Source organism: Notechis scutatus, chromosome 1 (assembly GCF_049901735.1).
Source record: "Notechis scutatus isolate UNSWTSFEM ecotype Mainland chromosome 1, rNotScu1.2, whole genome shotgun sequence".
In the NCBI taxonomy this organism is placed as follows: domain Eukaryota; kingdom Metazoa; phylum Chordata; class Lepidosauria; order Squamata; family Elapidae; genus Notechis; species Notechis scutatus.
The window spans coordinates 3,752,881-3,779,130 of NC_142009.1; the positions used below are offsets into that span (position 1 = coordinate 3,752,881).

Sequence of the window (26,250 nt, forward strand, 5' to 3'; positions counted from 1 at the left end):
ATTTGGGGAATTAATGGCTCGAATTAATTGCTCAAGAACAGGTAATGAAATGTCACAATCGGGTAGGAGTCACTTCCTGGGCGAGGCTGAAAAGTTGCCTACACAATGACAACACAGCCCCAGCCTTCCTGCACAAAACAGCAAAAGAAGTTGTGGGTGTCCCATCCCTGCGAGGTTGGACAGCCATCTCTTTTATCGCACAATTCACCCTCGACTTAACAACGGTTCTCTCAACTCCCAAAATATCTCTAGGGTCTTTTTAGAGTGGCCAACAGAAAGGGGGGGGGGGAGCAGTGCAGCAGCTTGGAAACCGAAAGTGCATTCCAGACATGTTTTCAGAGATAGTAACTAGGTGACTGAAGTTTCTGCCTGGCAAATATCTAACTGGAGAGCCTGATTGATGACTCTGGGCTAAATGGACGTGTCTCACTGGAGAATATGAATTATGATTGTTATAATAATCACAAAAAAACAGCCGGAGACACGTGAACAATATAAAAGAGCTTTATTATGAAGCTTTTGCAAAAGGGAATTCTGCCCGTGGACAGAAAACATTTTCCCCAGGAGGGCTGGGGTTTATATACAGGTTCAAATATGCAGCCTCTGCCCCTTTCCTGGGTTCACACTCTATCCAAGCTATGTACCTCCCTACGCCACACCCATATTATTGTAGCGTAACACCTGTTTCCTTGTCCTTGGAAACTACCCTCGTTCTCACGGCCGTGTCTTCCTGTTATGTCCATCGAAGCACAATGGATCATTAACAGGCTTCCGCTGGGTCAGAATGACCTAGAATCTCACATGTATCTGTAAGCCAACATTACAAACCCCTATTCCAGCCAAGAACTTGACATTTTACTTTTAAAACAGAACAAGTTACAAAACAGTACACGTTTACTGTGTATCTCACAAAATAAGCCATGCCCAGCCAGTCACATGACCACCAAGCCACACCCACAAATTAGGCCACGCCCACAGTGTTAAGCCTGGATTCCCCAACGGGTGTTAAGAAAAACAAACTAAACAGAATGTACAGCGAAGTCAGATAGGAAGACAGGTAAATGTGTGAGATAAGTTTTCTAGTTAACACGCAGTAAAAATACAGATACGCTTGTGCTATCAAAAATATAGTTTATTCCATTTAAGAATTATAGCATAGTCAAATGTAACGGTCCATTAGTCATATATCAATTTCAGTCAAGTCTTGTCAGGGATACTCTATTTGCAAAAGTCCGTGTTGAATAGCCAATGTCAGTTCACTTACAATAAATCAGTCCAATCTTTATTTTCTCTCCGTTGAGAAATATCAACACTCCTTTATCTCTCCCCGTTTCAACAAGAACGCAGTCATCAATCCATTCAGTAATTAGTGATCAGTAAGCCAGAGAGAGAGAGAGCTGCAAATGCCTCGCTTCTTATATAGTGCTTTTACAACCACACCCTTAATTACTTTCTTGCAGTTAAAGTTACACACACTTTAACTAACAAACCATGATACCATATTTATTATTTTTACACAAACCAGTTAGGGTAAACCAGTTAGTGGTCCCTGGGATCTAAAATTATGAGTTTGGTGGTCCCTGAGGTCCAAAAGGTTGGTCACCCCCCTGGACTAGAAGACCTCCAAGGTCCCTTCCGCCTCTGTTCTTCTAGGAAAGAGAAAGGACAAAAACTAGCCAGCCACAAACTTTGCGATGCCCAAATATGCATTTCTACGACCGGCGGGGGGGGTCTTTTGCGATAGAAAAGCACTTAGGAATACTCGAAAAATGAAAGTTTATTGGAGCGGGCTTTTTTTGAACCATCTGGTCACAACAAACCCAGGACAAACCTCTTTTTTTTTTAATTCCCAAAGCTGGTTTAGCTGTGGGAGAATATATTTTTTCACAACAATGTCAGCTTCTGTTTGTTGAACGAGTGGCGCCTCCCTTGGCAGCTCTAAAAGGCAAATTTGTTTGCAGTTTTAAGTTAGATTAATTAATTGGTTGATACACATATGATTAACTAATTAAAATGTTCTCTAATCAGCTGACAGCCGGAGAGTAATGTCTCTATTACCTTATCCACGTGGCGCCTTCGTTTCAGGGGGAACCAGTGAATGAAGGAATTTTAATGGTCTCCAGGTTGGGGGCTTCCTGCTGGCAACGCTTTCTCTTCCTTTGTTTTTATTTTTATTTTATGTTCAGGCTTGGGAATTGGGGAAATTAAAACGGGGCTGAGGGGAGGAGTAAAAAGGAAAGGAAAGCAGGAATAAAAGGAAAGTGGGGTGCTTTGAACGGGATGGGTCAAAACACAAAGCACCCCTGATTTAATGTTCATTTAATTTAATGGTCTAAGGATGAAGGTGCTTGGCTAGAAACCAGGGGACGGCGAGTTCTAATCCTGCCTTAGGCACGAAAGCCGACTGGATGCCTTTGGACTGGTTCCTCTCTCTCTCTCTCTCGACCCAGCCTCCCTTACAGGGTTGTTGTTAGGGGCCAGACAGGAGGAAGAAGGAGCGTTATTGTATGATCATTGCCTGGAGTTATTTATCAAAACCGCCCAGGTCCCTTCCGTGAGGGAGGTGAGCAGTCTAGAAACATGCAATCCAAATAAATAGCATTAAAGGTGAGATAAGAATAAATAAGAGTTCCTTTGGCGGAACTTGTGAAGCCTTAAGGGAGGAGATCCGGATTATAGACGGTGTGTGTTTCTTCCTCCTTGCACATCCCATTGAACGGGACAGATGTTTGCCGGCTTAGATTTATTTATGCTTATTTATTTATCCATTACATTTATATGCTGCTGAGTCCAGGGCTCAGGCAGCTTATCGCTGCAATGAAACATCCCTGACTAGAAAGAAAGAAACACACACCTACACACACCCGGATGATAAACGTTGAGTGCCATGACAACTCCGCGTCAAATATTAAAAAAATATCCCCCGCAATAAATCTGAACCGAGAGCAAAAAGGCTCCCCGTGATAAAATCCCCATCAAAAATACGAACGCCAAGCAGCGTCTCCTGAGCCCCTCTGGGGTCATTTGGTCTTTCCGGCTTTCTAGGAAGTTTTGCTGGTGGGTCATTGTGGTTGGCTTGTAGTGGGTGGATGCCGTAAATAAAACCAATACGATTTCTGATTAAGAAATGAGACAAGATCGTTTTTATTATCGCTTTTTCTGTGAAGGCAGACAATAGTTCTCCAGGTTGCAAAACAGCTGGGATTCTCCTTCCTTCCTTCCTTCCTTCCTTCCTTCCTTCCTTCCTTCCTTCCTTCCTTCCTTCCATCCATCCATCCATCCATCCATCTCTCTCTCACTCTCTCCTTTCTCTCCCCTCCTTCCTTCCATCCCACCTCACTTCTTTCTTTCTTTCTTTCTTTCTTTCTTTCTTTCTTTCTTTCTTTCTTTCTTTCTTTCTTTCTTTCTTTCTTTCTTTCTTTCTTTCTTTCTCTTTTCTTTCATTCTTTCTTTCTCTCTCTCTTCTTTCTTTCCCCTTCTTTCTTCCCTCACTCTTCCTTCCTTTTCTTTTTCTTTCTCCTTCCTTCCTTTCCTTCCTTCCTTCCTTCCTTCCCTCCCTCTCTTTCTTTCTTTTCTTTTTCTTTTTCCTTTCTTTCCTTCCTTCCTTCCTTCCCTCCCTCCCATTCTTTTCTTTCTTTCCTTTCTCCTTCCCTCCTTCCCTCTCCCCTTCCTTCCTCCCTCCCTTCCCCTTTCCATCTTCCCCACCTCCTCTCCTTCCCACCCTCCTTTACTTCCCTTCCTGCCTGCCTCCCTCCCTTCCCCTTCCTCTCCCCTCTTCTTCCCTCCCTCCTTTCCTTCCTTCCCTCCCTTCCCCTTATACCTCTGCCTCCCCTCCTGCTTTCCTTCCCCCTCCTCCTTCCATCCCTCCTTCCCTTCTCTCCTTCCTTCCTTCCTTCCTTCCTTCCTTCCTTCCTTCCTTCCTTCCTTCCTTCCTTCCTTCCTTCCGTCTCTCTCTCACTCTCTCCTTTCTCTCCCTTCCTTCCTTCCATCCCACCTCACTTCTTTCTTTCTCTTTTCTTTCATTCTTTCTTTCTCTCTCTTCTTTCTTTCCCCTTCTTCCTTCCCTCAGTCTTCCTTCCTTTTCTTTTTCTTTTTCCTTCCTTCCTTCCTTCCTTCCCTCCCTCTCTTTCTTTCTTTTCTTTTTCTTTTTCTTTCCTTTCTCCTTCCCTCCCTCTCTCCCTTCCTTCCTCCCTCCCTTCCCCTTTCCATCTTCCCACCTCCTCTTCTTCCCTCCCTCCTTTCCTTCCTTCCCTCCCTTCCCCTCAGACCTCTGCCTCCCCCTCCTGCTTCCCTTCCCCCTCCTCCTTCCATCCCTCCTTCCCTTCTCTCCTTCCTTCCTTTCTCCCTTCCTGGCCTTCTCCAAAGTACAGGCAGTCCTCACTTAGTGACCGTTTTGAAGTGGCGACCTACCTGAGAAAGGGGAGTGCCTGGAGGTAGAGGTGGGTGCTGGGCAGGTGGGACTCCGGAAGAGCTCCAGCAGCTGGAGACACCCTAACCCCCCACCCACCCCAAGCAGGCGTGGCCTGTCCTGACCAGCCCCTTCTCTCTGCCCCACAGCTGAAGCAGATGGAGCTGCAGCTGGAGGAGGCCTATGAGGAGAGGCAGAAGGTGCTGCGGGAGAAGAGAGAGCTGGAGAACAAGCTGGTGGCCGTCAACGATCAGGTTAGCCCTCGTCACGCGCGAGCGGCGAGAGAGCCTCCCCTGGGCAGCCCGAACGAGCCGCTTCATTGCCTTGTGCCTCTTCTACAGGAATCTCCCCAAGTGGGGAAGGCAAAAATACGGCTCATTTTTGGGGGCGGCTGCTCACTTGTGTTTACGCAACGATTCCAGGCTACTTCCCGCGTGACCCCTCCCCTCCCAGGGGTGGGATTCAAAAAAATCCCAGCCACCGTTTCGCTGCCCGGTGGCTGGGTGGGCGGGACCGGCTTCCGGTGGGCCTCCAGAGTCCGGGAGAGGCTGTTTTCGCCCTCCCAATGGTCCGGAAGCCTGCCCCGGGGGGGCCTCTGGGAGGGTGAAAACAGCCTCCCCGGGCTCCGGAGGCCCCTCTGGAAGCCGGAAACAAGCCCACGGACAGACTTCCGGAAGGCCCATTTCCCCCACCCACCCACCCACCCTCAGAGCCTTCGTGCCGATCCTGCACTTTACCTGCATCGAAAATGGGCGACGTGGAGGCTTCTGGGAGGGGTGGGGCCAGCCAGTCATTCGAAATACCAGTTCAGCGAACCAGCTGTTACTTTTAACAACCGGTTCACCCAAACCGGTCCGAACCGGTAGAATCCCACTCCTGCCCCCCAAGTGGGACGGTTGCTCTCCAACACCCTGCAGGGTGGGTGGGGGGTCCTCCAGGGACCGATCCAGGCCTCCCATCCCTTCTCTGCTTCCTTCCCTCCTTCCAGGTCAGCCAGCGGGACGTCGAAGCGGAGAAGCGGCTGCGGAAGGACCTCAAGCGCACCAAGGCCCTCCTGGCCGATGCGCAGGTGATGCTCGACCACCTGAAGAACAACGCGCCCAGCAAGCGGGAGATTGCCCAGCTGAAGAACCAGGTGAAGGCCCCTGGGCCAACCCTCAAAAGGGGAGGGGGTTTTTCTGTGGGGAGGTCTTCACCCTCTGGGCCATGGTGGTCTCCGAGGGCTTCTCAACGTCTTCTCCGAAAGTGTTTTGCTTCTCATCCCAGAAGCTTCTTAGATTCTTTAGAGAGGGGGAAAAGGGAGCAGAGAGGAAAAGAAAAAGAAGGAAGGAAGGAAGGAAGGAAGGAAGGAAGGAAGGAAGGAAGGAAGGAAGGAAGGAAGGAAGGAAGGAAGGAAGGGGAAAAGATGGTATTTGGGGGAGGAAGGGAAGGGAGGAAGAAACGGAAGGAAGGAAGGAAGGAAGTTGGGAAGGAAGGAGAAGAGAGGAAGGAAGGAGAAGGAAAGGAAGGGAAGAAGTCAAAGGCAGGCAGGCAGGAAGGAAGATGGGAAGGAAGGAAGGAGAAGAGGGAGGGAAGGAAGCAAAAGGAAGGAAGCAACAGGAAAGAAGATGGGAAAGAGAAGAGAGGGAAAGAAGGAAGCAGAGGGCAGGAAGAAAGAAGGGATGGAAGGAAGCAAAATGAAGGAAGCAAGATGGGAAGGGAGGGGGGAAGGAAGGAAGGAAGCAAAAGGAAGGAAGGAAGATGGGAAGGGAGGAGAAGAGAGGAAGGAAGGAGCAAAAGGGAGGGAGGGAGGAAAGGAAAGAAGATGGGAAAGAAGGGAGGGAAGGAAGGAAGGAGGAAGAAGGAAGAAATGGAAGGAAGGAAAGAAAGAAGGGAAAAATGGAAGGAGGAAGGGAAGAGGAAGAAATGGAAGGAAAGAAGTGGAAGAAGAAAGGAAGGAAAGAAGTGAAGAAGAGAAGGGAGGAAAGAGGGAGAAAGACATGGAAGGAAAGAAGGGGAAGAAGGAACGAAGGGACTCTGAAGAGCTGTAGAAGCTTCCTGGATGAGAAGTGAAACATTTTCAAGCGAAAAAAGATCCCAAGGAAGTCCATTTGCCTCAGGAGTGGCCCCCAAGAGGAGAGCTGACCCTGAGCCTTGAAGGGCGGGGTGGGGGGATTCCTAGCCCCTCTGACCGTCCCTTTTCCACGGGGGTCTCTCTCTCTTTCTCTCTGCAGCTGGAAGAGTCGGAGTTCACCTGCTCGGCCGCCGTCAAAGCCCGCAAATCCATGGAAGTGGAGATCGAGGATTTGCATCTCCAGATTGAGGACTTCTCCAAAGCCAAAGGAGCGGTAGGCAAACGCCCCTCCCCATGGCCCCAGACTCAGTCCCCCCGTGGAATCGAGACCCTTACTAGACAGTCCATTCCAGAGGTGGTATTCAGCCAGTTCGGACCGGTTCTGGCGTACCGGTTGTGGAAATTTTGACCAGTTCAGAGAACCGGCAAATACCACCTCTGATTAGCCCTGCCCCCGCCATTACCTGTCCTATATTTCCTTGTGTTTTTTTACCTCAGCTGATTGCCGCGCCTCAGCTGAGCTAAAAAAAAACTGTTCAGGCAATTCACCGGCGTTGACAGAAAGTCTGTATGTGAGCCCTGTGTGCAGTGAGTGAAGCTCAGCTGATTCGTGTGATTGCCGCGCCTCAGCTGAGCTAAAAAAACAGTTCAGGCAATTCACCGGCGTTGACAGAGGTCTGTATTTGAGCCCTATGCGCCGAGTGAAGCTCAGCTGATTCGCAAAATTGCCGTGCCTCAGCTGAGCTAAAAACAGTTCAGGCAATTCACTGGCGTTGACAGAAAGTCTGTATGTGAGCCCTGTGTGAGCGAGTGAAGCTCAGCTGATTCGTGCGATTGCCGCGCCTCAGCTGAGCTAAAAAGCAGGCAGCTCACCAGCGTTGACAGAGGTCTGTATTTCAGCACTGCATGCGCGAGTGAAGCTCAGCTGATTCACATGATTGCCGCGCCTCAGCTGAGCTAAAAATCAGGCAGCTCACCAGCGTTGACAGAGGTCTGTATTTCAGCACTGCATGCGCGAGTGAAGCTCAGCTGATTCACATGATTGCTGCGCCTCAGCTGAGCTAAAAAACAGTTCAGGCAATTCACCGGCATTGACAGAGGGCTGTATTTGAGCCCTGCGCATGTGAGTGAAGCTCAGCTATTTTTGTGCGATTTCCGCGCCTCAGCTGAGCTAAAAAGCAGGCAGCTCACCGGCATTGACAGAGGTTTGTATTTGAGCCCTGTGTGCGCGAGTGAAGCTCAGCTGATTCGTGTGATTGCCGCGCCTCAGCTGAGCTAAAAAACAGGCAGCTCACCAGCGTTGACAGAGGTCTGTATTTCAGCACTGCATGTGCGAGTGAAGCTCAGTTGATTCACATGATTGCCGCGCCTCAGCTGAGCTAAAAAAACAGTTCAGGCAGCTCTCCAGCGCTGACAAAGGTCTATATTTTAGCCCTCTGCGCGCGAGTGAAGCTCAGCTGATTCGCACAATTGCTGCGCCTCAGCTGAGCTAATATCTAGTTCAGGCATCTCACTGGCATTGACTGAGGGCGTAACTTTGTTCCTTGCATTTTCTTTTTGTTTAATTAAAAAAAAGAGAGAGAAAGAGGATTAATTAGGAGACATCAAAGCTTCCGGCTAATTGGCAGACTTACAGACCCAGTTCTGGAGTTCTTCCCGGAGAAGCCAAAAAAGGGCATTTTCTGGGATGCCAAATGGCCCCACCCCTTCCAAAAGTGCCCCCAAACCACTTTCGGTGTCGCTTTGGGGGGGGCAGCCTTGGGCGAGTGGCCACCAGGCCGGTTGGCAGAGCCCTTCTGGCACACGTGGGGGGTGGGGGGTGGGGGGGTCTTAGACTTCATGCTGTTCCAGGGTGGGATTTATTTATTTGTAGGGCGCTTTCGAATCCCATTTCAACAAAAAAAAAACACCAAGGGATAAAAAATATGTGAAATACAGGGGGGTCCTTGGCTTACGGCAAGTTCATTTAGTGACTGTTTGGAGTGACGGTAGCCCTGAGGGGGAAAAAAAAGGACCAATGATCGCATCTCGCACTTGTGACCCAAGATCACATGATCCAGATTCACACGCTCGGTGGGTGACTCGTCGTTGTGATGGTCACAGTGTGTCATTCCCCGTCCCCCAGGGTCATGTCATCCGCTTTGGCGACCTCAGCTGAGGCAAGAATGGTCATAAAACGGGGGCATCCTTCGGGCCCGTCTCTCGCTTAGCGACAGAAATGTCGGGCTCAGTTGTAAAGTCGAGGGCTGCCTGTTAGTTGTGCCGTCCAACAGCACAATCTCTCAGGGAGGTTTTCACTGCGGTTCAACCAGCGTAGAGGCTGCTCTGGGTTGAGACGGACCGGGATATCGGGGTTCCCCTCCCCCCCCCAGGTCTGGTCCCCTCCCTCCCTTTGAGGCCTCGGACTCAGGGATGGGCTGCTCCCGGTTCGCACCGGTTTCAGCAAACCGGTTGTTAAATTTACACCTGGTTTGCCGAACCGGTAGTGGAATGACTGTCTGGCCCCGTCCACCCTCCCCACCCAGGAGTCCCCACACAGCCCATTTTGGATCCCAGGTAAGTGCAGGGCCCACGCGGAGGCTGGGGAGGGCGAAAACGGGCCTCTGGAAAGTTCCCAAAGGCCGAAAATGGGCCCGTTTCCGGCTTCCGGAGAGCCTCCGGAGCCCAGGGAGGTTGTTTTCGCCCTCTGAGGCCTGAGGAAGCCTCCGGAGTCCGGGAGGGCGAAAACACCCCCTTCCCAGTCGTGGTTCAGGAGGCGGACTAGGCCACGCCCACCGATGGCTTTCACCCAGCCGTTGGGTAGAGAACCGGTTGCTCCTTTTTTGGGCAGCCCACCCCTGCGAGTCGGACTCCCTCCCCAAGGCCTTCGGTGGCAGGGCGGAGGGGCTGACGTCTCTCTCTTCCCTCCTTCCCTCTCCTCCCCCCAGCTGGAGGAGCAGGTGAGCCGTTTGCAGCGGGAGAAGAACGAGGTGCAGAGCCGCCTGGAGGAAGACCAGGAGGACCTGAACGAACTCATGAAGAAGCACAAGGCTGCCGTGGCCCAGGTGGGTCCCTTGGCTGGGGGGACACACACACACACACACACACACACACACACACACACACACAGATGCACACACATGCCCCCTCCCCATGCGCTCTTGGCCAGGAGGGGAGCAGCCATTGGTCAGTGATTGCAGAGCTGGAGCTTCTTTCTTTCTTTCTTTCTTTCTTTCTTTCTTTCTTTCTTTCTTTCTTTCTTTCTTTCTTTCTTTCTTTCTTTCTTTCTTTCTCTTTTCTCTCTCCCCTTCTTCCTTCCCTCCCCTCCTCACTCCTTCCTTCCTTCCTTTCTTTCTCCCCACCTACCTTCCATCACTTCTTTCTTTTTCTTTCTATTCCCTCCTTCCCTCCATCCCTCCACTTTTTTTCCCTTTCCTTCCTTCCCTCCCTTTTCTTTCTTTCTTTCTTTCTTTCTTTCTTTCTTTCTTTCTTTCTTTCTTTCTTTCTTTCTTTCTTTCTTTCTTTCTTTCTTTCTTTCTTTCTTCTCTCTCTCTCCCCCTTCTTTCCATTGATCCATCCATCTCTCTCCCCTCCCCTCTCCTCTCCTCCCTGAGAAGTGAGGGAAGGAAGAAGGGAAAAGAGAAAGAAGAAAGAGAGAAAGAAAAGAAAAGAAAGAAAGGTGGGAGGGAGGGAGGGAGGAAGGAAGGAGGCCGGAGAAAGAAGAGAGTGAGAGACGAAAGGAAGGAAGGAAGGATGGAAGGATGGAAAGGCAATGGGTAGGAGGTGGTCAGAGTAAGAAGGGAGGGAGAGAGGGAGGGGAGAAGGAAGGAAAGAAGGAAGGAAGAAAAAGAAAGAAAGAATAAAGGAATGAGGAGTGAGGAAAGAAGGGGAAAAGGAAAGAAGAGAGAAAGAAAGAAAGAAAGAAAAGAAAGAAGTGAAGTGGGAGGGAGGGAGGGAAGAAAGGAGAGAGAGAGAGACGAAAGAAAGGAAGGAAGGAACGATGGCAGGAAAGGCAATTGGTAGGAGATGGTCAGACTAAGAAGGAAGGGAAGGAGAGAGGGAGGGGAGAAGGAAGGAAGGGAAGGAAGAATAAAGAAGTAGGGAGTGAGAGAAGGAAGAAGGAACGAGAAAGAAGAGAGAGAGAAAGAAAGAAGTGAGGTAGGAGGGAGAAAGGAGAGAGAGAGAGAGACTGAAGGAAGGAAGGAAGAAAAAAAGAATAAAGGAGTGAGGAGTGAGAGAAGGAAGAAGGGGAAAGAAAAAGAAAGAAAGGAAGAAGTGAGGTGGGAGGGAAGGAAAGAGGGGAGAGAAAGGAGAGAGAGAGAGACGTAAGGAAGGAAAGAAGGAAGGAAGGTGAGAGGAAGGAAGGAAGGAAGGAAGGAAAGCAGAATAACAGAGTTGGAAGGGACCTTGGAGGTCTTCTAGTCCAGCCCCCCTGCTCAAGCAGGCCACCCTAGACCATTCCAGACAAATGGCTGCCCAATCTCTTCTTGAAAACCTCCAGTGGGAAGGAAGGAAGGGAGGGAGGGAGGAAAGAAGAACAGAAGGAAGGAAGGAAGGAAAGGAGGAAGGAAGGAAAGGAAGGAAGGAAGGAAGGAAGGAAAAGAGGAAGGAAGGAAAGAAGGAAGGAAAGAAGGAAGGAAAGGAGGAAGGGAGGGAGGGAGGGAGGAAGGAAGGAAAGGAGGGAGGGAGGAAGGAAAGAAGGACAGAAGGAAGGAAGGAAGGGAGGAAGGAACGAAAGGAGGAAGGAAAGAAGGAGAGGGGGAAGGAAGGAAGGAAGGGAGGGAGGAGGGAGAAAGGAAGGAAAGGAGGAAGGAAGGAAGGAAGGAAAAAGGAAAGAAGGAAAAAGGGTGGAAAGAAGGGAGGAAGGAAGGAAGGAAGGAAAGGAGGAAGGAAAGAAGGAAAGGGGGAAGGAAGGGAGGGAGGAAGGAAGTTAGGAAGGAAGGAAGAAAGAAAGGAGAGAAGAAGGAAGGGAGGGAGGAAGGAAGGAAAGAAGGAAAAGAGGAAGGAAAGAAGGGAGGAAGGAAGGAAGGAAAGGAGGAAGGAAAGAAGGAAAGGGGGAAGGAAGGGAGGGAGGAAGGAAGGAAGGAAGGAAAGAAAGGAGGAAGGAAGGAAGGAAGGAAGGAAGAAAGGAGAGAAGAAGGAAAGAAGGGAGGAAGGAAGGTGAGAGGAAGGAAGGAAGGAAGGAAGGAAGGAAGGAAAGAAGGAAGGAAGCTGTTTTTCCAACCTGGAGCGCCACCGCCTGCCAGGCAGGACTTCACCCTGTCAGGGCAAGGTGAGGGTGGGCCTCATGGCAGAAGAGGGGTGGGAGGGGTGCCCCCCTTCCCGCAAGGGCCACGGCTAACCTTGGCCCCCTCCTCCCCCTCCCCCTCAAAGGCTTCGACGGGACCTGGGCCAGATCAACGACCTCCAGTCGCAGCTGGAAGACGCCCAGAAGGAGAAGCAGGAGCTGCAGGAGAAGGTAACGCCTCGAACCCAGGGCCACGGGGATGTGGGGGTGCAGCCTTTCTGGAGCCCCTCTGAGCGACCCCCTCTGCCCCTCCCCTCCCCTCCCCTCCCCTCCCCGCAGCTGCAAGGCCTCCAGAGCCAGCTGGAGTTTGTGGAGCAGAGCATGGTGGAGAAGTCGGTGGTCAGCCGGCAGGAGGCCAAGATCCGCGAGCTGGAGACCCGGCTGGAGTTCGAGAGGACCCAAGTGAAGCGCCTGGAGGTGAGGGAAGCCCCCTCCCAAAAGGGGAAAAAACAGAGGTTGGGAGGGACCTCGGGGGGTCATCTAGTCCAACCCCCCCTGCCCATGCAGGAGACCCGACACCATTTCCTGACCGATGCCCAGTCCGGTCTCTTCTTAAAAGCTTCCAGTAATGAAGCTCCCACAACTTCTGAATAACAGAATAATAACAGATAATCAGAGGTTGGAAGGGACCTTGGAGGTCATCTAGTCCAACCCCTCCCAAGCAGGGAGACCCTACACCATTTCTGACAGATGCCCAGTCCGGTCTCTTCTTGGAAGCCTCCAGGGATGAAGCTCCCACAAGAGCAGAACAGAGATAGCAGGTTAAACAGAGGTTGGAAGGGACCTTGGGGGGTCATCTAGTCCAGCTCTCAAGCAGGAGACACCCCCCACACACACACGGCATTTCGGACAGATGGCCAGTCCAGTTTCTTCTTGGAAGCTTCCAGCCGTGAAGCCCCCCTCCACCACCACCACTTTAATTAATTCAGAATAGAGTTGGAAGGGGCCTTGGAGGTCATCTAGTCCAACCCCCCCACACACACACACACAATCAAGAAATCCCACGGCATTTCTGAAAGATTGGGAGTCCAGTCTCTTCTTGAAAGCCTCCAGGGATGATGACGCTCCCACCACTTCTGAATAACAGAATAATAACAGATTAACAGAGGTTGGAAGGGACCTTGGAGGTCATCTAGCCCAACCCCCCGCCCGCCCAAGCAGGAGCCCCTACTCATTTCCGACAGATGGCAGCCCAATTTCTTCCTGAGAGCCTCCAGGGATGAGGCATCTCATCACGGGAGGTTAAGCCCTCTTCTGTCTTCTGACGAGCCACTCTTTTGAAAGACAGAGAGTCCTTGACTTACGACCATTCCTTTAGTGACCGTCGGAAGTTACAACCCTGCTGAAAACCGTGATGTACCCTGGGGGAAGCGCCTACGGCTTCTGCGGCCATCCCCAGCGCAAAATCGATCAAAATTCTGATAGCTCGGCGATTGACTTGCATTTACGACGGTCACAGCATCCTGGTGGGGGTCCCCCTTTTGGCGACCTTCTGACCTGCCCATTAAATGGGGTGTGTGGAATGTAGATCCGTTGAACGACGGCAGCGATTCGCTTAACGACTGCGGCCAGGAAGGTCGTTCAAAAAAAAAAAAAAAACCAGGACGCCACTCGCTGAACAACCGTCTTGCTTAGCAACGGAAACTCAGGGCTTGGCTTGTATTTACGACGGCCCTGGGGGATTTTTTTCACATGATCACGATTGGTGACCCTTCCCAGCCAGCTTCCGACAAGCAGAGTCAGTGGGGGAAGCCAGATTCGTTTAAGGACTGCGTGATTCACTTAACGACCGCACGATTCACTTAACGACCACAGCAATTTGCTTAACGGCGGCCAAAGGGGTCGCGAAATGAGGCGCGACTCCCCTCAACGCCGCGTAGGCCAGGGAAATGTCGGCCTCCGTCGTAAGTCGAGGACTAGCTGCAATTCTGGCTTCCCGTCGTCTCTTTTCACTCTGGCTCTGCCCCCCGCCCCCCTCCCGGCAAGCCCCTGACCCCTGTCCCAGCCCCTCCTGGCTGGGGGGGGCGGGTCTCTTCTGTGCCCCCAGACCCTCGTTTGGGGGGAGCCGGAGATGCTCCTTCCTCTTTCTCCGCCATTCTTGGCTTGGCCCTTCCCTCCTTTCCCTCCCCTCCCTGCGTCCCCCCTTCTCTCCCCCCAGGCGGGTGATAAATATGCAGGGGAGGCACGGGAGCCCCGCCGACTGCAGCAGCCGCCAACGGAAAGAATCTATTTTTCTCCTTACATTACATGCTGTAATTACTTCACACCAAGTTAAATCTATTTTTCCAATTCCCAAGGCGCCCCCAACCCCCGCCCCGTTGATTCTGCCCACGCCTGGCGAAGAAAGCCCCCCTCTTCTTCCTTCCTTCCTTTTTCTTTCTCTCTCTTTCTCTTTCTCTCTCTTCCTTTCTCTCCCTCCCTTTCTCTCTCTGTTCCTCTCCCTCTTTTTGCTCTTTCTCTTTTTCTCTCTCTTTCTCTTCCTCTCTCCTCTTCCTCTCTTCCTCTTTCTTTCTCTCCCTCCCTCCCTTTCTCTCTCTGTTCCTCTCCCTCTTTTTCACTTTCTCTTTCTTTCTCTCTCTCTCTCCCCCTCTTTCTCTCTCTTTCTCTTCCTCTCTCTCCCTCTCTTTTTCCTGTTCCTCTCCCTCTCTGTCTTTCTCCCTCTCTCCTCTTTCTCTCTTTCTCTCCCTCTCTGTCTTTCTCCCTCTCTCCTCTTTCTCTCTTTCTCTCCCTCTCTGTCTCTCTTTATCTCTCTTTCTCTTCCTCTCTCTCCCTCTCTTTTTCTCTGTTCCTCTCCCTCTCTGTCTTAGTCCCTCTCTCTCTTTCTCTCTTTCTCTCCCTCTTCCTCTCTCTTTCTCTTCCTCTCTCTTTCTTTTTCTCCCTCCCTCCTTTTCTCTCTGTTCCTCTCCCTCTTTTTCACTTTCTCTTTCTTTCTCTCTCTCTCTTCCTCTCTCTCCCTCTCTTCTTCTCTGTTCCTCTCCCTCTCTGTCTTTCTCCCTCTCTCTTTCTTTCTCTCTTTCTCTCCCTCTTCCTCTCTCTTTCTCTTCCTCTCTCTTTCTTTTTCTCCCTCCCTCCTTTTATCTCTGTTCCTCTCCCTCTTTTCACTTTCTCTTTCTTTCTCTCTCTCTCTTCCTCTCTCTCCCTCTCTTCTTCTCTGTTCCTCTCCCTCTCTGTCTTTCTCCCTCTCTCTTTCTTTCTCTCTTTCTCTCTCTTTCTCTTCTCTCTCTCCCTCTCTTTTTCTCTGTTCCCCTCCCTCTCTGTCTTTCCCCCCTCTCCTCTTTCTCTCCCTCTTTGTTTCTCTCTTTCTCTCTCTCTCTCTTTCTCTCTCTCTCTTTCTCTTTCTCTTTCTCTTTCTCTCTCTCTCTTTCTCTTTATCTCTTTCTCTTCCTCTCTCTCCCTCTTTTTCTCTCTGTTCCTCTCCCTCTCTGTCTTTCTCCCTCTCTCCTCTTTCTCTCTTCCTCTCCCTCTCTTTCTCTCTTTCTCTTTCTCTCTCTTTCTCTTCCTCTCTCTCCCTCTTTTTCTCTCTGTTCCTCTCCCTCTCTGTCTTTCTCCCTCTCTCCTCTTTCTCTCTTTCTCTTCCTCTCTCTCTCTCTCTCTCTTTCTCTCTCTCCCTCTCTTTCTTTTTCTCCCTCCCTCCTTTTCTCTCTCTGTTCCTCTCCCTCTTTTTCACTTTCTCTTTCTTTCTCTGTTCCTCTCTCTCCCTCTTTTTCTCTCTGTTCCTCTCCCTCTCTGTCTTTCTCCCTCTCTCCTCTTTCTCTCTTTCTCTCCCTCTCTTTGTCTCTTTCTCTCTCTTTCTCTCTCTCCCTCTCTTTCTTTCCAGGGCCCTGAGTCTGCAGATGCCCTCCCTGCTCCCTTTCCTCCCCCCTTCCCTCCAGCCAGTCCTCCCCCCTTCCTCATGTAAATTCATAGGGCTGCCTCCGTTTGTTCCATTATCTCTCGGCAGAGAGCGAGGGGCCGACCGGGCATCGCCCCCCTCCCATAATTGCTGCTGTCTTCTTCCATTATGCACGGCAGATGAATATGGATGCCCAGCCCGTGGCTTCCTCTCGCGTGTTCCACCTGCCACGCTGGCTCGTGGGGGTGGGGGTGGGGGGTGGAGTGGGATTGCCTCCCCCCCCCCCAAGGGCATGGCTGCAGCGGTGGCTGAGGGTTGTCGGAGTGGATGTTGGAATGGGAATCTCCTTTGCACCACAATCCACGGGGCTGGAAAGCTCTGGATTCTGCCCCTATTCCTGGGGGTGAGGGGGTTAGAGGCCCCCTCCAGCTCCGAGGCTGGGTTGGGCAGGATTTGGGGTTGAGGGGGGTGTCTTCAGGTCCTTGCTAAAGACACTCTTTCTTTGTGCAAAAAATTTTTTTAAATGGTATAAATACATTTGCGAGAACCCTGGGGTTCCAGGTGTTTTACATTTTAAATCAGTCAAAAATACAACTTACACTTTGTCTCCCTTAATTATATTTTAAATATGCTTACGGTTTAAATCATTCACATCATTTCATTAATCGTTCAAAATTGCATCTTAATTTATAGTTATCCCTTAATAAATCCCCTGCCCATTATTGCATTTGCCTTTATTGCATGTATTTATGTTTTCTGCGGGCTTGCTCCCCTTTAATTTCTCATTTTTACACAAACACATCTCTTTTAGCCAATATTATCAAACTTATAGCAATATATCCTCATTAGAATAGAATAGAATAGAATAGAATAGAATCAGGAAAGAATAGAATAGAATAGAATAGAATAGAATAGAATAGAACAGAACAGAACAGAATAGAATAGAATAATATAGAATAGAATCAGGAAATAATAGAATAGAATAAAATATAGAATAGAATATAGAATAGAATAGAATAGAATAGAAATGAGAAGGAAAGAAGGGAAATGAGCTAAAGGAAGGGAGGAAGATGAGAAGGGAGGAAGAAATGAGAAGGAAGGGAGGGAGGAAGATGTAGTGGTGCAGTTGTTACAATGCAGTATTTCAGGCTGACTCTGCCACCTGCCAACAGTTCGATCCTGACCAGCGTCAGGTTGACTCAGGCTTCTGTCCTTCCGAGGTCGGTAAAAAAACAAAAACACCCCAGATTGTTGCTGACCCTGTAAACGGCTGTATGAAGCGTTGTGCCGCGGTTTATGGGCCTCGGCTGGAGGTGGGCCTGGCGCTTCCCGTGCCACTCCACGCTCCACGTCTCCTCCTTCCTTGTGTCTTCCCCCCCTCCCCAGAGCCTGGCCACGCGGTTGAAGGAGAACATGGAGAAGCTGACGGAAGAGCGGGACCAGCGCACGGCGGCCGAGAACCGGGAGAAGGAGCAGAACAAGCGGCTCCAGCGGCAGCTCCGGGACACCAAAGAGGAGATGGCAGAGCTGGCCAAAAAGGAGGCCGAGGCAAGCCGGAAGAAGCACGAACTGGTAAGGGGCCCAGCGCAGAGGCCCAGCTTCCTTCCCGAGGGCCCACCGGGCCGGCCTTCCAGCACAGCTTCCCTTGCCCTCCCTCCCCTCCCCTCCCCTCCCCTCCCTGCCCTGGCCCGGAGGTCTGCTTCAGCTCTGCTTCCAAGCCAGGACTCCGGCGAATCCGTCCGGGGAAGCCCGGTGCGAAATAGGCTGGTATGGGGTCCTTGGGGCTCTCTGAGCTGGGTGGTTTCCTTGCAGACGTTTCATGACCCAACTAGGCAATATCGTCAATGCTGGAAGGGAGGGAGGGAGGGAGGGAGGGGAGGAAGGAAGGAAGGAAGGAAGGAAGGAAGGAAGGAAGGAAGGAAGGAAGGAAGGAAGGAAGGAAGAAGAGGAAGATAATTGGGTCCTTGGGGCTCTCTGAGCTGGGTGGTTTCCTTGCAGACGTTTCATGACCCAACTAGGGAACATCATCAATGCTGCAAGGGAGGGAGGGGAGGGAGGGAGGGAGGGAGGGAGGAAGGAAGGAAGGAAGGAAGGAAGGAAGGAAGGAAGGAAGGAAGGAAGGAAGGAAGGAAGGAAGGAAGAAGAGGAAGATAATTGGGTCCTTGGGGCTCTCTGAGCTGGGTGGTTTCCTTGCAGACGTTTCATGACCCAACTAGGGAACATCATCAATGGAAGAGAGGGAGGGAGGGAGGGAGGGAGGGAGGGAGGAAGGAAGGAAGGAAGGAAGGAAGGAAGGAAGGAAGGAAGGAAGGAAGGAAGGAAGAAGAGGAAGATAATTGGGTTCTTGGGGCTCTCTGAGCTGGGTGGTTTCCTTGCAGACGTTTCATGACCCAACTAGGGAACATCATCAATGCTGGAAGAGAGGGAGGGAGGGAGGGGGAGGGAGGGAGGAGGAAGGAAGGAAGGAAGGAAGGAAGGAAGGAAGGAAGGAAGGAAGGAAGGAAGAAGAGGAAGATAATTGGGTTCTTGGGGCTCTCTGAGCTGGGTGGTTTCCTTGCAGACGTTTCATGACCCAACTAGGCAACATCGTCAATGCTGGAAGGGAGGGAGGGAGGGAGGGAAGGAAAGGAAGGAAGGAAGGAAGGAAGGAAGAGGGAAGGATGATAGTTGGGTCCTTGGTGCTCTCTGAGCTGGGTTGTTCCTTGCAGACATTTCATGAACCAACTAGGTAACATCATCAGTACTAGAAGGAAGGAAGGAAGGAGGGAGGGAGGAAGAGAAGGAGGGAGGGAGGGAAGGAAGGAAGGAGGGAAAGAAGGAGGGAGGGAGAAAGAGAAGGAAGGAAGGAAGGGCATCTGTTTGTCTGGAAAGATAGGGTCTCTTACTTGAGCAGGGGTTGGACTAGAAGACCTCCATGGTCCCTTCCAACTCTATTGTTCTGCTATCCCTCCCTCCCTCCCTCCCTCCTTCCTTCCCTCCTTCCTTCTCTTCCTCCCTCCTTCTCTCCCTCCTTCCTAAAGTGGACTAAAGTGAGAGGCAGGAAAGATGGAAGGGAGGGGAATAGGAAGAAAGAAAAGGAAGAAGGAAGGAAAGGAAGGAAGGATAATGGGAAGGGAGGAATAGGAAGAAAGAAAGGGAAATGGGAGGGAGGGGAGAAGGGGGAAAGGGAAAAGGGAATAGGAAGAGAGGGAGAGAATTGGGAAGGAAGAAAGGGAAGTGGGGGGAAGGGAAGACACAAGGGAGGGAGGGAAATTGGAAGAAAGAAAGGGAAGTAAGAAGGAAATGAGGGAAAATGGGAATGGAGGAATAGGAACAAAAGAAAGGGAAGTGGGAGGAAGAAAAAAAATGGGAAGGAAGGAAAATGGGAAGGGAGGAAAGTAGGAAGGAGATGGAAGGAAGGGAGAAAAATGGGAAGGGAGGGAAAGAAAGGGAAGAAGGGAGGAAAGGAAGGGAGGAATAGGAAAAAAGAAAGGGAAGTGGGAGGGAGAAAAGGAAGTGGGAAGGAAGGAAAATGGGAAGGAAGGAAAATGGGAAGGGAGAGTGGGAAATAGGAAGAAAGAAAGGGCAGGTGGGAAGATGGTGGGGCAATTGCACGCCTGGGGGCGAGGCCAGGGGGAAGTGGCTGACACACACACACACACACACACGCACTCACACCCTCCCCCGGCTGGGTCTGCCTGGTTCTTCGCAGGAGATGGACCTGGAGAGCCTGGAGGCTGCCAACCAGAGCCTGCAGGCGGACCTGAAGCTGGCCTTCAAGCGCATCGGGGACCTGCAGGCCGCCATCGAGGACGAGATGGACAGCGACGACAACGAGGACCTCATCAACAGGTGAAACAGCCATTGAGGGAGGGAGGAGGGACAGACGTCAGTGGATAGGTAGACGGAGGGTACGTGGAGGGAAGAGAGGGAGGGAGGGAGGGAGGATGGACAAAGAAATTGGATGGATGGATGGATGGATGGATGGATGATAGAGAGAGAGATAATGCATGCATGGACAGAGAGAAATTGGATGAATGGATGATAGAGATAGATAGATAGATAGATAGATAGATAGATAGATAGATAGATAGATAATGGATGGACAGTAGATAGATAAGTAGGTAGGTAGATAATGCATGTATGGATAGAGAGAAATTGGATGAATGGATGATAGAAAGAGAGAGAGAGAGAGAGAGATGATAGATAGATAGATAGATAATGGATGGACAGTAGATAAGTAGGTAGGTAGGTAGATAATGCATGTATGGATAGAGAGAAATTGGATGGATGGAAGGAACGAACAAATGGATGGATGGATGGAGAGAAATTGGATGGATGGATGAGATAGATAGATAGATAGATAGATAGATAGATAGATAGATAGATAGATAGATGATAGATAGATAGATAGATAGATAATGGATGGACAGTAGATAAGTAGGTAGGTAGGTAGATAATGCATGTATGGATAGAGAGAAATTGGATGGATGGAAGGAACGAACAAATGGATGGATGGATGGAGAGAAATTGGATGGATGGATGAGATAGATAGATAGATAGATAGATAGATAGATGATAGATAGATAGATAGATAGATAATGGATGGACAGTAGATAAGTAGGTAGGTAGGTAGATAATGCATGTATGGATAGAGAGAAATTGGATGAATGGATGAGAGAGATAGATGATAGATAGATAGATAGATAGATAGATAGATAGATAGATAGATAGATAGATAGATAGATAATGGATGGACAGTAGATAGGTAGGTAGGTAGATAGATAACGCATGCATGGATAGAAAGAAATTGGATGGATGGAAGGAAGGAACGAACAAAGGGATGGATGGAGAGAAATTGGATGGATGGATGGCAGAGAGATAGATAGAGATGATAGATAATGGATGGAAGGATGGAGAGAGAGATTGGATGGATGGGTAGCGAAGTGGGTGGCTGGGGCTATTTGGGGCTGGGGGAGGAAGGCCATCCCCTGTGGGCTGGCTGACCAGACCCCCTCCTTGAACCCGGTCCCTCCGTGACTCCCCACTTCTGGGGTTCAAGCTCTCCCTTGGGGACCCTCTGAGGCCGGCCAGAGGTTTTGCAGCTGGTTATAAAGAGGACGGGCAAAAGCCGCCTCTGGAGATCGAGGGTCCTTTTGGCCTTTGACCTGCCACCCCTTGGACGCCTCCTGCACGGGCCAGGAAACACCCCCCATTTCCTCCCCTTTGCCCCCTGCAGGAGCTGGGAATCTCTCCCCCCCAGCTTCCTTCCCATCCAAATGGATTCCTCCTCTTCCTCCTCCTTTTCATTCTCCTTTCTCTCCCCTTTCTTTTCTCCTCTTTCTCTTTCTTCTACTTTCTTCTCTTTTTCTCCTCCTCCTCTTTTTGTCTTTCTTCTCTCCTTCTCCTTCACTTCTCCTTTCTCTCCTTCTCTTTCTCCTTTTACTCCTCCTTTTCCACCTCCTCTTTTTGTCTTTCTTCTCTCCTTCTCCTTCCTTTCTCTCCTTCTCTTTCTCCTTTTACTCCTCCTTTTCCACCTCCTCTTTTTGTCTTTCTTCTCTCCTTCAGCTTCTTCTTCTTTCTCTCCTCTTTCTCCTTCTACTCCTCCTTTTCCACCTCCTCCTCTTTTTGTCTTTCTCCTCTCCTTCTCCCCTTCTCCTTCCTTTCTCTCCTTCTCTTTCTCCTTTTACTCCTCCTTTTCCACCTCCTCCTCTTTTTGTCTTTCTTCTCTCCTTCTCCTTCCTTTCTCTCCTTCTCTTTCTCCTTTTACTCCTCCTTTTCCACCTCCTCCTCTTTTTGTCTTTCTTCTCTCCTTCTCCTTCCTTTCTCTCCTTCTCTTTCTCCTTTTACTCCTCCTTTTCCACCTCCTCCTCTTTTTGTCTTTCTTCTCTCCTTCTCCTTCCTTTCTCTCCTTCTCTTTCTCCTTTTACTCCTCCTTTTCCACCTCCTCCTCTTTTTGTCTTTCTTCTCTCCTTCAGCTTCTTTCTCTCCTCTTTCTCCTTCTTCCACTCCTCCTTTTCCACCTCCTCCTCTTTTTTGTCTTTTCCCTCTCCTTCTCCTTCCTTTCTCTCCTTCTCTTTCTCCTTTTACTCCTCCTTTTCCACCTCCTCCTCTTTTTGTCTTTCTTTTCTCCTTCAGCTTCTTCTTTCTCTCCTCTTTCTCCTTCTACTTCTCCTTTTCCACCTCCTCCTCTTTTTTGTCTTTCTCCTCTCCTTCTCCTCTTCTCCTTCCTTTCTCTCCTTCTCTTTCTCCTTTTACTCCTCCTTTTCCACCTCCTCCTCTTTTTGTCTTTCTCCTCTCCTTCTCCCCTTCTCCTTCCTTTCTCTCCTTCTCTTTCTCCTTTTACTCCTCCTTTTCCACCTCCTCCTCTTTTTTGTCTTTCTTCTCTCCTTCAGCTTCTTCTTTCTCTCCTCTTTCTCCGTCTTCCACTCCTCCTTTTCCACCTCCTCCTCTTTTTGTCTTTCTCCTCTCCTTCTCCCTTTCTCCTTCCTTTCTCTCCTTCTCTTTCTCCTTTTACTCCTCCTTTTCCACCTCCTCCTCTTTTTGTCTTTCTTCTCTCCTTCAGCTTCTTTCTCTCCTCTTTCTCCGTCTTCCACTCCTCCTTTTCCACCTCCTCCTCTTTTTGTCTTTCTCCTCTCCTTCTCCCTTTCTCCTTCCTTTCTCTCCTTCTCTTTCTCCTTTTACTCCTCCTTTTCCACCTCCTCCTCTTTTTGTCTTTCTTCTCGCCTTCAGCTTCTTTCTCTCCTCTTTCTCCTTCTTCCACTCCTCCTCCTCCTCCTCCTCCTCCTCCTCCTCCTCCTCCTCCTCCTCCTCCTCCTCCTCCTCCTCCTCCTCCTCCTCCTCCTCCTTTTCTGTCCAATTCTCCTTCTTGCTCCCTTACGCCCTTCCTTCCTTCCCCTTCCTTCCAAGTGGATTACTTATTTTTTTTATAAAAATGTTTTTGTTTGCCGTGAATTTTATTTTGCTTTCTTTTTCCCCTCTCCGCCCCCCACCCCCAATTCCTTCTCCCTCAACCCAATTCTCCAGTTTACAGGACGTGGTGTCCAAGTACCAGAAACGCAAGAATAAGCTGTAAGCAGGAATGGACTGTCTCAGCTTTCCCAGTAACGCAGCCGTGTTACGCCTAACCCCAAGCATGCTGGGGGGGGGGGGAGGGAGGAGGGCAGAGCTTGAGGGGGGGGGGCAGTACCCCCCCCATTGCAGCATGCCTCAACATGCATGGGTCTGACCATTCCTGCTCTAACCTTTTTTTAAGCTCTTGTCTTAGCGCGTCCTGATAACCCCGCGTTAGGGAACTAACTGAGGGTTGGACTAGATGACCGACAAGGTCCCTTCCAACTCTGATTATCTGTTAACTTGGGGTCGGAGGAAGGGAGGTCTGCTTGGGAAGAATAATGAATTTTGCGGGGTGGGATGGAAGAGGAATCTTGTTTACTGGTAATCCTTGGCTTATGACTGCAACGGAGCCGTACATTTCGGTCGTTAAGCGAGACAGTTCTTAAGCGAGTTGCGTCCCAACTTCCTTTTTTTTTTAAATAAAGTTTTATTGAGTTTTAACAAAACAAATAAAACATCTTATTTGAGTACAGCATGGTTCCAGGTTATCACATTTCCATATAGACACAATTTCATATGCATATTCATCTTATATATTCAACTTCATATCTTATTACTCTTTTTCCAACTTCTCACTATTTCTCCCTTTGCTTCCCTTAATTTTCTTTTATGGTTATCTCATTTTCTTCTTATTCAATTGTATTTCTTTTACCTCAATTTCTATATCTTTTTATTTACTTATACTTTCGTCTGTCTTGTTTACAATTTCATATGTTCTCTTCCAACGTTCTTAAAAAGCAAAATTCCCCCTATGATTGCCAATCGGAGTGCAACACCTTTAGGTCTTATTGTTATTCTCATATGAAATCTCATTAGACATTAAATTTGTGCATTCTAAAATTATAACATTCAAATTTCTAATATATATTTTATATCATGTAAATCTCATCATTCAGACTCTGCTTGGTACTTCCCCTTGAAAATGTAAAAAGAAAAATTCTAAAAACATAGCAAAAACAATATATATATATGTGTGTGTGTGTGTATGTATGTATGTATGTATGTATGTATGTATATATATATATGGTATTCAGCTTTGTTTGGGCATTTTCCCACCTCATTATAGTTGTGCTTTTAAAGTTGTAAATGAGATTCTGCCGAAACGTTGCTACAACTTTAAAAGCACAACTATAATGACGTGGGAAAATACCCGAACAAAGCTGAATACCATACATGTAAGTACCCGCGAAAACAAACGTTAGTAATAGTTATTCAAATTCATTCTAGTACTGGTATGAGCCTTGTAGATCTTTCACGTTTCTTTTCAATATTTATCAATCTTTGAGAACAATTGAAATGTTTCCCTCCCTTCTTCATTATTACGTTAATTGTTAATAAGCATATCATTGGATAGCCATACAGTTTTATCTTATAAATTATTTACTATTAATAAGCAAAATAATTATTCAAATTTATTCTAGTAACTGGTATAAATTTCCTTATAAATCTTTCACATTTCTTTATTTTATCAATCTTTAGAATATTATTGCATTATAAATAAACATACCACTACATAACAATACAATTTTATCTCATAGATTATTTACTTATTTCTTTTCTACCTCATTACAGTGTTCTACTGTCACAAACACTATCTTTTGTACCTTTGCAGAATCCCCACTTTTCACTTAATTTAGCCATTGTCTCTGTGTTTTCTAGCTGAGCAAATACCTTTAATCCCAGTACGTTTCCCCTTTTTCTTTGTTTCCCGCTTTTGTCCCTTATAAATTCTTTCCCTTTCTATCTCTTCGCCCCACTCTTTTTCTCATCCCTTTTTTTTATACCCTTCTCTCTCTAATTTTCCCTTCTGTAGTTTTCTTTTCTGCTTCTTGCTGTTATACTTCTTGTTTGGACTATTTTTCTTTTGGGCTGTTCCCTTTGATCTCAAACTTTTAACTCCTTTTTCCCCCTTTTTAATCACACTTTGCATTATTTGATCCTTGAAAATGGCTTCTTCTTTGTCCCGCTCTTCTTTCTTCTTGCTCTTGAAGCTTTCCCTTCTGCTTTTCATAGTTCAGGATCTCCATTTCAAGAAATTCAAATACGAAGCCAAAGGATCTTCCTCCCCTTTCTGCATCTTCTTTCTGTTTTTTTAAGGCTCATCTTCAATTCCTGTGACGGCATTTTAAACACTTTTGAACAACCACCCGATTGACTTTAAGTAAAAACAGAAAAAGAAAGAAAAAACCAATGCCAAAAACTTTTGTTTTTAAATCACCAAATGATCCCAGACTGTTCCTTCTTGTTTCTTTCCTTTCCTTTTCCTTTCCGCGGGGTTACTCCATCTTTTAATAAGATTTCAGTTACAATGAATCCTTGGGAATCTTTTCAAAGACTCTTTATTTTTCCAGGTGGCACTCCATTTTTCCATTATTCCCAATCCCACCCTTTTGCCTCCACTCCTTTCTCCTTTTTAGGGCTTTAAAATGACCAAAAAAACATCTTTATTCTCCTTTTGACACACAGATTTCAGCTTAAAGTTGCCTATTAGTGTCAAAATAGATTAACATAAATTTCTGTCCATACCATTTGTAATTGTCAATATCAAGGTTTTTAAAAAGGGGGTTTTAACCTCCTTTTCTCCTTCGCCGCTTAGAAATCTTCTTTCAGAAGTATCCCTCTAAGTACTTTTAGATTCAGGGTACCTTGTTTCGATGTTCTCTGTTGTTTAGCCCGGTCTGACCTGCTTTCCTCTTCGTCTTCCTCCTGCACAATCTTCTCCAGTTGGGTTCTTCTTTGAGGTGGCCATTTCTGACCACCGCCGCAACCGCCTTCGGGGAAGGGAGTTTAGACCAGGCAAGGAGGAGAGACGTGGCTCCCCTCCACTCGGCTAGCAATCTCCCCCCTCTTTCACCACCTCTACGGAGTGGCTTCAGCCCCGAATCCAAAGGATCGGGGCGCTCCAGCAGCGAGCACAGATCGAAACCGCGCACGATCGCGGATTTCGGTCTGTCGCTGAAGAAACCCAAACCGTCCCAAACTTCCTTGACGGATGGAATCACTGCCGTTGTTAACGCGGGCATTAAGTGAATCCAGCTCCCCCCTACCCTTGTCAGGTGGTCGCAAAATGGGGATCGCGCAACCCTGGGTACCGTCATAACTACGAGTCAGTTGGCCAGGCGTCTGAATTTCGGTCACGTGACCACAGTCTGCAATGGTCATTGGTGCGAAACGCGGTCCTAGGTCCCTTTTCCTCCAATAGCGTCGTAACTTTGAACGGTCGCTTAATGAATGGAGGACTAACCTCTCCTACGAAGCGATGTTTGATCTGGGCTTAATGTTGGCGTAATCAGTGTTTGCCTTCGGGGTGCTTCATCCCTGGAGGCTTTCAAGAAGAGACTGGACTGCCAATCTGTCAGAATTGGTGTCTCCTGCTTGGGCAGGGGGCAGGGTTGGACTAGGTGACCTCCAAGGTCCCTTCCAACCTCTATTTATCTGTCGTTATTCTGTGGGAGCTTCATCCCTAGAAGCTTTCAAGAAGAGCCTGGACTGCCAATCTGTCAGTAATGGTGTAGGGTCTCCTGCTTGGGCGGGGGGTTGGACTAGATGACCTCCAAGTTCCCTTCCAACTCTGTTAATCTGTAAGATCAGTAAGG

General features: G+C 48.8%; 1 protein-coding gene and 1 long non-coding RNA gene across 2 annotated transcripts in view; one reads left to right on the forward strand and one right to left on the reverse strand.

The window, feature by feature from the left end:
* Positions 1 to 26,250, forward strand: part of MYO18A (myosin XVIIIA) — a 222,074-nt gene that overhangs the window by 181,441 nt on the left and 14,383 nt on the right. Inside the window, 9 exon segments of the mRNA XM_087955982.1 lie at positions 4,558 to 4,662; positions 5,397 to 5,543; positions 6,622 to 6,735; positions 9,389 to 9,509; positions 11,819 to 11,898; positions 12,007 to 12,144; positions 16,946 to 17,131; positions 19,251 to 19,390; positions 22,565 to 22,609. Of these exon segments, the coding sequence (XP_087812108.1) occupies positions 4,558 to 4,662; positions 5,397 to 5,543; positions 6,622 to 6,735; positions 9,389 to 9,509; positions 11,819 to 11,898; positions 12,007 to 12,144; positions 16,946 to 17,131; positions 19,251 to 19,390; positions 22,565 to 22,609 (1,076 nt within the window).
* The window catches only part of LOC148132658 (uncharacterized), a 335,548-nt gene that overhangs the window by 125,010 nt on the left and 184,288 nt on the right, over positions 1 to 26,250 (reverse strand). The gene's annotated exons all lie outside the window — the stretch shown is intronic.